The 12,009-nt window shown below is 29.9% G+C and overlaps 1 protein-coding gene and 1 long non-coding RNA gene across 2 annotated transcripts; both read left to right on the top strand.

Moving 5' to 3' along the window:
* Positions 1–1,595: 1,595 nt before the first annotated feature.
* Positions 1,596–5,073, top strand: LOC134689663 (E3 ubiquitin-protein ligase TRIM71-like). Its single transcript, XM_063549626.1, has 4 exons — positions 1,596–2,395; positions 3,610–3,678; positions 4,080–4,109; positions 4,771–5,073. The coding sequence occupies exons 1-4, from the start codon at positions 1,839–1,841 to the stop codon at positions 4,775–4,777; spliced, it is 663 nt and encodes a 220-aa protein (XP_063405696.1). The 5' UTR covers positions 1,596–1,838; the 3' UTR covers positions 4,778–5,073.
* Positions 5,074–7,719: 2,646 nt separating this feature from the next.
* On the top strand, positions 7,720–10,648 carry LOC134689662 (uncharacterized). The gene is made up of 3 exons (XR_010101896.1): positions 7,720–8,286; positions 9,233–9,259; positions 10,298–10,648. It is a non-coding gene; the product is annotated as an uncharacterized LOC134689662 (long non-coding RNA).
* The last annotated feature ends 1,361 nt before the right edge of the window (positions 10,649–12,009 follow it).

The following is a 12,009-nucleotide window of genomic DNA, read 5'->3' as shown; positions in this document are numbered from 1 at the left end:
TCCTCAGCCTAAAAATGTGTATAATGTTTGCATAATGTCAAATTGCAAATATGTAATGCATGTTCATGTTGACATATGCATGATGTGTATATAAGATAGTTAGTACGAGTTGAGATTGAAAAACTAAACATTATACCATTGAGGTAGGAAAGTAAACTTGCTTGCACTGTCTGTCGTCTGTCCACCTAAATTTGTCGAATTTTGATCAACAAATATTTTCATAACTGTGTTTCCCAAAACTGCTGATTAAAATGAGTTCATATTCGATGATCTGCTTGATAGTGATGAACTGTCATGTGTGGCCATTTTTATATCTGGCACCTGTTTCCTGTTTGCTTATAAATTATATATTTTATTTCAAAATGTTGAATGTTCTCAATTTTTTCCTTACTTTTGTAAGTAATGCTGCTAAACATAATGACTTCATATTTGGTACGTGGCTTGACCATGATGAGTTGTGTATGCCATTTTGGATGTGTCAAAATTTGGAGATACTTCTTGTTTTTAGATACTTTGAATTGTGAATTTTCATACGTTTAACAAATCAACTGATTTATTCTTGTATGTATAATGAATGAATAACTATATATCAATTACACTAATGCGTTGATGCTTAAAACAGCAGGAAACTCAATCAAAAGTACAGAAATTTTTATATTGATATGATCAAGATATCAACCAAAAACATTTTCTTAAAATATTTTGAAAACATTTTGAAAACATTTTTTTGGCACATTCTCACTTAATAGAAAACATCCCCAAAACATTGTTATAGCGTTATTTGATCTTCATGATGTTTTTCAAACGTTCAGAAAATATTTCTAGAAAATATTTTTTGAAAGATTATCAAAATGTTTTATACGCCATTGGTTTCCATATTTAAATGATATTCTTTGACAATATTTTAATAATATTGTGCAAATATTTTAGAAATATTGTAGAAAACGTTTTAACGATATATATTAAGCCATACAATTTATGTTTTTCTCACATTTTTTCGTGATATTTTCATGACATTAGACACAACATTTTAAAAACATTTTAAGGATGTTTTTGTGTTTGCTGGGTATGTGTAGCTTAAAAGTGTAAACGTTTAGAAAACCTCTTCATTGCTTGAATAGTCTGTGAATTATAGAATGTTATTAAAATAAACACTTGATATATCGTCTTTAAATCTTAATAGCGATTAAAAAATCATTCCTGATTTGTAATGTGCTGTCTTAGCTTATTTATTATTATTTTGGTGGAAAGTATGTAAATGCTACACACTATATATTCACAATTTTAGCGAGTAAACTGTCTACACATACATTCATAGTTATGTAAATAACAGGTCATATTGTGTATAATACACACTACAACTATGTAACGGTTGATACGTGTATAATATATACTCATAGTACACGTTCAATGTATAAATGTTCGATAGTATTATCATAATTATAGTAAATGAATTTATTGTAAAATAAAGTTTTCATCAGCATAGAATAACAAATTATGTTTTGATTGTTCAAAAACAACCGCGTCAATCAATTATATACACTAGTTATCGTCCTTAATTTAAATTTAGAACTAGCTGTCATGTGATACAATCACTTGTCATATCTGTGATTTTGATTGAGTGCATAATGGCTCAAGCTGCGTCTAAAACATGCGAGGTTTGCTTGGGTGCCCCTGGATCACAATATTGCATAGACTGTGAAGAATACTATTGTGAAAATTGTAAGTTGTTGCATAATAGGCAGAAGTTATCGAGAAACCATGAGTTTTAGAAAGCCTCCGATCTGATACCGGAAGGTAAATCTAGATGTAGGGAACACAAAGAAGAATTAACTCTTATGTGTAACACATGTAATGCGCATATATGCACAAGTTGTGTGACAGGAAAACACAATGGGCATACATTTTCCAAGATTGTCGATGTAATCGGTCAACTTCGCGTGGATAATGAAACGAAAATTCGTACCAAGACAAATGAAGCAAATCAAAATATGAAGAATATTGAAGATAGCTTAAAGTCGTTTGATAATTCCGTTGAATCTGTTATAAAATCCATCAACGATGAAGGCAACTTAATGAAACGCATGGTTGAAAAAACTGTTGCTCAGATGATTGCCTTGGTGAAAGAACAATCCAAAACTGAGAAAGACAAACTGATGAATATGTTGTCGGATGCTCAGTCCGCGCTTGTTGCTGGACAGGCCTTAGACGGAAAGAGAAAAGAACTAGATAAACCCCGACAGGATGGAAGTTTGGTACAAAAGATCAATAACCTGAAAGAAGAAATTGACAAACTTCATATAAATTCTGTTCCAGAGTTTCCCAATATATTCTTTAGTCGGAAATCTGTAACTGAAGATGACATCAGACAACTGATGGGGACATATACTATTAGGTAAATATAAAAATATGCGTTGTCTTGATACAGTTTCCTTCATTAACATTGCAAAACCATGAGATATAGAATAACATTATTTTTAAAGTTAATATATTCCAATAAATGATTGTCAAATACACATACCACAACTCATGATGTAAAGCTTGAAACAGATCTATTATTTTTCAAAAGATCTTCAATCAACACGTTCTTTTTTAAGTAAATTGAACCTCTGGTAACCTGTGATGTGGGCAGTGTTTTCCGATTAAAAAAGCAGGCTAATAGTTTCGAAATAACTTTGTCCACAAAGAGATTAAAACAAAACCAAACAAGTAAGCCAGATTGCTTTTACTTGTAATGCATATCACCCGAACGTAACATACGATATTACTGAAAGTAAGTTATCTCACAAATTAGGTGGCTAATATTTCTATAGTCATCACTGACTTAAAGTACAAAACAAACCTGATGTTTCCAATAATTAATGTGCTTTTGGTATAGAAGCTTGAGCATGTTTAAGAACAAAATACAATTTTAAATGAATATTCGGACGTCAAAATAGTCAATGTTGTGTTATACAAACTTTATATTCTTAAAGTGCACACGTCGCAAGTAATAATAATACTATTTACATTGATAACACATACAAATACGCAGATATGGGATGATTTCATATGAGACACATATCGAAAAGGCAGGTATAAAATGCCCTGATATGACAAAAGCGGAAGTATAACCAGTCTATTAAAGTTGAAGAATTCTTGTGTTATATTTAAAACTATATTAAACAGGCCGACATAATAACGTAAGTAATACAAAACATATGAAAAACACTGCATTGATCATATTAATAACACGATTATGCATAACAGTACTGGCATTTATAATACAAGTAATCGTTATACTACGAATGTTCATGTTATATTTGAGTGTAAGCATGATGTTAAATGATAAGACATATTTTGAAACTCATATTTTCGTATTTCCTTTTATTTTATTGTATTCTTTATATCATTTGCGGTGAAAAATGACGACAAAAGTGGTTTTTGTATAATTGTGTGGTTATTTACTAGATTAACATGTAGTCTTAATACTAATTATTCGAAATGTTAATAAAATCCGAATGTACATAGTACTTTTACACGTCAAGATTACATATATTTCCAAAAGGCAACCATTATAATAGTTTAAACATTTAAAAAACACACAAAGAATAGAATTTGTTTCTATAGCAATTATTCACAAGTCACAGACAAAGAGGAACAAGAACATGGTTCCTTGTACAGATGTTTTGGTTGTGGGTAAGTTTTAACAATCAACTCGTCGTTTCGATTATTATTCGTTATCAATAAATATATACAAAAATAACAAGATACCAATATTTTTTTCAAGTTACAAATGATTCAAATGACTAAAACATTAAACACAACTTGCACAATAGACAATAAAGTTCAATATGATATATATCTAAACTTAATATATAATCATATATTTGACGTATTATTATTCATGATAGCTTTTAAGTTCGTAGTTGATACGACAGTGTGTATAAAGACAATAGTAAAGAATATGCAAATTGCACGATCTGTACTTTAGATATACTCATAAAGTAATATACAGATTTTCAAAACTGTTTCCCTGAATATATTATATAGTTCAGATATCAGTCAAATTCAATGTATTGTATTTATTATCGTTTAAGGTATGAACAAATTGTACCAATTAACGATCCGTAAGTATCCATATATCTACTTGATCATGATAATATACAGGTAAACACAAAATACAAAACAGGTGTGTCTCTTTTATACGAGTCTCACTTTCCTTAAGGATTCTAATACTCACCGAGTTTACTTTCCCAACAATATTTATTATTGTGCTGTTTTTGTTTGGTGATATAAGGTTTTGTATTTGAAACCTGGTTTAGACCAGTAAAAAGGAAAAAAATGTCTTCACTCTTTATGAATAGATAAACACCTCTATTTATCGGTGTTAGAATTTCCTAATTACACTAATAACATCCTCATCTAAATCAAAAACTAGGCGGATCCATGTTAAATATTTGCAAATACTGAATTTTAAATTTACTTGCATCAAGTATTTTCTTCGTAGTAAAATCTTAACCTAATTAACTGAAAATGTATACAATATTTGAAGCAAAACACATGTGTCAAGCATATATCAGATACAAAATCATGATGGTTAAGGTGTATGGTTTATTCACCAACACCTATCAAATATGTTTTGTTTGCATCAAGTTTGAAATAGTTTACAGGTCATTTAAAACATTTCGGAATCTTTTTAAACGATAATTCATGACACAGCGTTTCATTAAAATTATAAAATTCATTAATGACGGTGAACAAATAATGCCATAATGCTCTTTTTTTCAGTTTGTAAGTAGCAAGTTCAAGTATGATATAGAGAAGTATTTATAATTTAATCCGCTATGTAATAAACGGAATAGCTGTTAAATAGAAAATAAACAAATAGTTTCCATTCAAAGATTACAATCATTATTATGTACTCATCGGCCGTTGACCACATGCAAAACGAGCAGAAAATTTATACCATATTGAGAGCATACAACCAGTCTTGTCAAACATACATAAAACGCATCAGCTATGATGTCGACAGTGTGTGGTTCGATGGTGTTAACTCTACCTGACACATACATGTATGGTGCTGTGTAAGTTGTCGAGGCATGTAAAATGACTAATTCATCAAGATACCATATTTGTTTTTCATAAATAGTGAGTATTCAGATTTCTACTTGCACATAACATATATACAAATATAAATGTTAACTCCAATTGTTTTAACCAAAGGCGATGCAGCCGAGTCTTCTTCATACGACAAAGAGCCGTGTTAAGATTTCTAAATACAATAAAACATCCACATCTTAATAAAAAAACAAAGCGGATCCATCTTGAGTCCTTTCTTTGTAGTGAAACTTTCTACTTAAAAACTCATCGACCGTTGCCCACCAAAAAAATGAACGACACCTATGTTGCTGATCTAGTCGTCGAGTTAAAACAACTGATTGATTCATCAAGACATCAAATATTTTCATTGCATACCGTTTCAAATAGTTTGAAGGTAGTAAAAAACATTTCGGAATCTTTTTTAAACGCTTTTTTTTTATTCGATCGTCACTGATGTGTCTTTTGTAGAGCTCGTCTGGCGGTAATATAAAATTTTGATCCTCTTATCTATGACTGAGTTTACTTACAACCATTGGGTTTATGACACTCCTGGTGGAGTTTTAATTCTCCGAGGATATCACCAGCCCAGTAGTCAGCACTTATGTGTTACATTGAGTTATCATTTATATGTTCCTAATTATAAATCAACTATTACTAAACTTTGAATTTTTGAAATACTAAGCTTTCCTACCTTAAGAGTAGATAAACCTCAACTGTATTTGGCAAAACTTTCAGGAATTTTTGGTCTTCAGTGCTCTGATAAATACGTACTTTATTACCGCCTTTAACAATGTTTGATTCGAACGCCTCTGATGAATTGTTAAGCATACATAAAAGCAACAACTGTCATGTCGGACGTATATGACTCAATATGGGTTTTCACTATTTGACACATATATATAGAAAGATGTGATGTGAGTGCCAATGATACAACTCTCCATCCGAATAACAATATATTAAAGTAAACCATTATAGATCAATGTACGGCCTTCAACACGGAGCCTTGTCTTGCACCGAACAACAAGCTATAAAAGGCCCCAAAATTAATATTGTAAAACCTTTCAAACGGGAAAAACAACGGTATAATTTATATAAAAAACGAGAATCGAGTTACATGTATAAATTACATAAACAAACGACAACTACTGTATAACAGATTCCTGACTAAGGACAGGTCAAACATTTCCAGCGGGATTAAACGTTGTAATGGTACCAAACCTACTCTTTTTTTCTGAAACGATATTATAACATCACAACATAAAAAACCACACGATACAATATCAATTAGAAGGCTTAACTCAATCAAAAAACGTAAATAATATAAAAAAGAAGATGTGGTATGATTGCCAATGAGACAACTATCCTCAAAAGACAAAAAATGACACAAACATTAACACTTATAGGTCACCGTATGGCCTTCAACAATGAGCAAAGCCCATACCGCATTTAGTCAGCTATAAAAGGCCCCGGTAAGACAATGTAAAACAATTCAAGCGAGAAAACTAACGACCTTATTTATGTGAACAAATGAACGAAAAATAAACACACTATGAACGAATAAATCTGATCTGCGATACCTGAATGCAAATACATAGTTAATAAAATATAAGGGAAAAACATTCAAAGCCAAAAAGCAAACAAAAAAGTCAAAACAAAGCCATGGCAAGACACCACCGCGTAATACTTAACATCTCACTTTTATTCCATGATATATACTGTTAAATGAAAAATAACTTTGTCGTTTTAGGTAAACTATTCTATTGTATATTAAATTTCCCAGTAATTAGGAATACCAAGACAGTTCTATCATATAAGTACCTAATTTAACACTAGATGCATATGAGTGAATATCAACAATAAAACTATACAATAAGGGCTGGATAAAACTGCCCTGTACAGATTTAAGGAGAATAATCTTCATGTTCATGTAGTACACAGAAGTTAAAATTAATATATATTCTAAATAATCAAAGCTTGTATATAGACAAGATCAATATTAATATAAAATAACATGCTACATGCATGTTGCTGTTCAAGGCGTCAAGGCAACACAAATGACTGAGTTATAAAACAATCAAGTGCTATATATGCAAAATGAAATAGAAGGACACTTATAACAGACATGGTGTAATCATACATCAGCATCACCACATTATATTTCAAAAGAAAATGGATCTCCGATAAACTGTATAATATGGCAAAAAATGTTAAAGCCTAAACTGCTAGACAATACTTGTAACTTTGTATACGGTTTCATACAGAAAAAAATGTCCCGATAAAGATCACAAGCCATCTGATGAAATCGTCGGTCGTTTACAAGCGAAAAGAGCTCAAAATTGACATTATATTTGAAGCATAACAAATGTCTTTGTCAAGTATTAATAAGACTACAAGTTTTGATTTTTAACGTTATTTTTTTATTAAGTTGTTTTTGTAAACGGCACATATGTTGCTATTCCAACCATCAACTCAACACAATACAAATGATTGCCTCATCAAAAACATGATAATTATTTAATTGCACATATAAATTGTCTGGAGTTTATAAAAGAAATTTCGGGATCTTTATAACAAACAAGAATAACCTGTTCTATATAGGTTTAATATCAAAAATTAAATACTTATGTTACAAGTCATTACATTGCAATGCACATAATCATAAAATTCATCAATGATGGGGAACAAACTAATGTAACAATTTGTTTTTCAGTTTGTAAGTAACAAGTTCAAGTTTGATTCAGAGAAGTATTTATAATTTAACCGACAAGGCCATACACGGAATATGTGTTAAATAAAGGATTAAGTTTCACCTTATTACAATTATTGTTATTTTTATTGTGGCTGTTGACCACAAGCATAACGAACAGATAAATGACACAATATTTGATGCATTAAATTTGTTTTATCAAGCATACATAAGAGAAAACTATAATGTTTACAGTATATGGCTCAATGTGTTTTACCTACATGACAGATTCATGTTTTTGTTGTTACAGCCCTTCAAGGCAACACAAATAATTGATTCATCTCAACCTTTATATTTACTTGTCGAAGCTTATTCCTGAAGGGAAACATTTTTTTTCTTTTCATTTATTTGGTTACTGCATACTATCGGTCTGAACTTTGTATGGTGAAGAAATTGGAACCACGTCAAATCATTGTAACATGCATGATATATGTAACTGTCTGCTACAGTTGGTTCAAGTTAGAACTAATTTAAACTAATTTCAACAAGTTACTGTATACCGCTAGCAAACAAAACTTTGAAACTCAAATAAAGAACACAGATGTCGTGTTGCGTAATAAGTTGGTTTTTGAAAATTCAAAATGTTCAATGAACTGTTATTCATTTAGAAATAATTGTTAATTTGTTTACACAACTTTAATGTTTGATAAACTATTAAACAAAGGTTCAATGCTTTTATATCTTAAATAAAAACAAGAAAGCATACACGTTAAACTTAACGGATGTTCATGAAATGTTCAATTATTTGCATCAACAATGTAACATATTTTACTTTTCCTGATACATTCTATGTTATAATTCCGCTAGAGTCTAAATAGTCATAAACAGTGCGTAAGCAAATGTTAAAAGTGCATGCCAAGCGAATATTCTAAACGATACGAAGAGCTTACTTTACTGTTGAACGGTTGATTTAATGACAAAAATTATATTTTGTTATATATATTTTTCTATAATCTTAATTACTTATCATTTAAAAAAACAGTGTTCATGTTTGAGAGCCATACATGTAATACTGAAGTTTGTAATACAAATATATTTCGCCATGTAAATGATGCGCATTGTTCATTCTTTCTTTTCATCCGATAGACTGCACGACTGACCACATCAACCTGCATCGTATAAAATACAGTGAACTATACAGATAGCTCATCGTTGAACCAACACAGGCTTTCGGCATCTGAAATCGCTTTTAGTCGTATACCAATCTACAGAATGATAGATAGGCAATTTAAGTAACTATGTGGTCTTAAAATATTTTATATTGATTTGTTTTTTTACAATACACATTGTTTCAATTTTTGCAAATCATACCACTGTCCTATTCAGAATCTTTATATTTTAGTAAACATTCATTTAGCAAGATCACACTTGTTTTGAATGTGCCTTATTACTTTTTCTTTTCAGCAATTACGAATGCTTCATGTGCAGAGGGTAAGTACTTTAATATTGAAAGGAATTGTTTGGCATCACTTAAAAAAGGATTATATTGTTATATAACTTAGGTGTAATTATTCGTTTGTTAAAAGACACCAAATACATTTTGTTCAACATGTTTCATTGATAATTAAAATCTGAAACATGACCACGATTTAATTAATATAATGTACAGAATATAGTTACCGTAAATTAATCATCACTTGACAAGTTTTTCGTTGCTCTCGGTATCAATAGTTTTAGATTTTTCGCAGAGCTAATGCAAACAAATCATAGTTTTGTATGACAAGCACACATACATATATGTACGCATTCAAAACAAGTAACACAAGTATGTTCAGTCTGTAAAATCATATTCAGTTATTCATTCCTACAGTCGTACATTTTTTAAACTTGTATGTTGACCTTGTATAATATAACCTTTTATCAGATAGTTTTTGACGTCCGTCCACTAAAGTCATTGGAGATGTACTGACAGACAACAGACGTCATGTATATTTTAGCTTAATTAGCTTAAAACTAGTTTTCCGAAAGGCTTCTTACATTCAATATAATTTTGTTGTCGGTGATTAGAAAACTTATGACTATAAATTTTTGTTGTCGCATCAAATAGCCTGATGATTTTTTTTCATTTTTTTAAAGACTTTTATCTAATATTGTACGTTTTTTGCGAGAAAAGTCACAGAGTGGTCAGAAAAACTTATGAATGTAAGCATGTTATGAAGTACATCTTACATCGAACGATAATTTATTGATACAGATAGATAGATCAATAGTTTATGTCATAAAACGTTGCAAGTATAAACATTCGCATAAAATGAAAAAGAAAAGCAAAACAAATAAAGGAAGATAAAAAATACACTCAATAAGAGTAAATTCACATGTTTTGCTGTTAAGATATGCTAAAACTATGTTTGGAAAGAAGGAGTTATAATTGTATTGCAGGATATTGTAATATCAATTACAGAGTAATTAAGAATAAAATATATCAAGCATAATGCCAATTTCTAAAACGAATATATTTATTTATTACAGAGAGATGCTCTACGATGAAGAGGTTTAGCGGAGTATATGCAACATTACAATCTATTTCCAAAATATAATCAACATTGTTTCAATGATGTTTGAAGTAACTGATGTGGAAATTATAATCCCAATGACAAACCACCTACATTTCAATACATATAACTGTTAATTGCATGTTGAAAAATTAATAGATGTTTCAACTCATTTCGATGGTTGATAGTGTTTGATTTTGTCATTTGATTTAGTACACCTTGAAATTTGATAATGTTGTTGTCCTTTTTTGTTTACATTCCTAACATAAATCATTGAATGTATGGATATAGATAAATTTCTATTTACATTAATTAACATGTATGTGAATTGTTGCTGTAGTGTTTTAATTAAAACAATATGAGTTTTTTTTAAATTCATTTTAACCAATAACGTCAAGTAACATGCACAGTATATTTATGATTGCTGTAGAATTGGAAGTAAATTGTTTTATGTATACATGTATTTGTTTTACAACAGAAGACAACTCAAATTAAAATATTGTTATTAAAACAAACACAGATTTTTTCATAATCATTCTAAATTTCTACCAAATAAAACAACTTTTCTAGCATTGTTCAGAAAAAAAATGTTGTTTTGTTTATTAGTGTCTTATTTTTACAACTTATCATTTGCTCGATGAATATAAAAAGAAATAATAATTGTTTTGTAAAAGCGACATATTTGAACCGACGAACATTGTGTTGCAATAATATTTGATATGAATATAGGAGAAAGACAATAACAAGGAGACAACGACAGTTTATATTTTATTTAGTCCTATATTCAAATTTGGTAACATATTTGAATAATGTTGGAATCCTGTCATAGTCCAGATGTCTGTGTTGATATCTAATTTAAAATCCTGTTAATCGTTGGTACACTAGCATTTGGATGTTGATACGTGTTTTATTGGGATACAATATTTATTGACTGCGGAAACCATTGTAAATGAAAATTACATGTAATGCCACCTTTATATTAGATTCAGATAAAGTAATGAAATGGTAAAAACTGTACTTATTATTTCACATGTATGTATTTTACACGCTTTAGATTCATACAAGCGGCGAAAAGCAAACACCAATTAATCAATTAAATTCATAAGGCAGAAAAAAAAGTCAACATTTTCATTTGTTTTATAATTAAACTGATACAAAACGCACACTGACAACACAATGGATTTCGATTTTGTGGTTATTGACCAAAGTATTTACCGGTGGTATTTACCACCCTGGACAATACGCCCAAAGTGGTCAATACTGGAAGATATTTACAAAAAAAATAAAAATTACTTGAAAATGTAAAAATCAATATATTTTTCATTCAAATTGTATGATCTTACAGGTAATTAAAAATAAAGGTGAATTAACTACAGGTAAATGGAGTTATATGTCTTTTGACGGTGTCTTCCCGATTGTCCCACTTTTTGAAATTACAGGTGAAAAAATAAAGAAATTTTGTGGGACAGTCGGGAATATGTTTGTGGGACAATTGGGAATTGTTTTAGTAGTGATCAGTTTGTTTTTATAGTATGTTGAAGATAACTATAGGTTACTCATCAATGTAACTTATAAAAATATATGATGGAAAAAAAATAAGCAAATGATATTATTCCATTGTATGTTGATTTTGATAGCGAAATCAACGTTTGATTGGTTGAAACTATCACACGTGACGTCGAACAAAAC

The sequence above is a fragment of the Mytilus trossulus genome, chromosome 11, assembly GCF_036588685.1.
Source record: "Mytilus trossulus isolate FHL-02 chromosome 11, PNRI_Mtr1.1.1.hap1, whole genome shotgun sequence".
Taxonomy (NCBI): Eukaryota; Metazoa; Mollusca; class Bivalvia; order Mytilida; family Mytilidae; genus Mytilus; species Mytilus trossulus.
Note: the sequence above shows the minus strand (reverse complement) of the source record. Positions and strands in the feature narration are given on the sequence as shown.

Bases quoted from the DNA above. Each gene is read 5' to 3' on its own strand.
- LOC134689663 (XM_063549626.1), top strand. From the start codon at position 1,839: ATGTGTAACACATGTAATGCGCATATATGCACAAGTTGTGTGACAGGA. The intron at 2,396-3,609 runs GTAAATATAAAA...TTGTTTCTATAG, and splicing joins ATGGGGACATATACTATTAG to CAATTATTCACAAGTCACAG. The intron at 3,679-4,079 runs GTAAGTTTTAAC...TTATCGTTTAAG, and splicing joins TACAGATGTTTTGGTTGTGG to GTATGAACAAATTGTACCAA.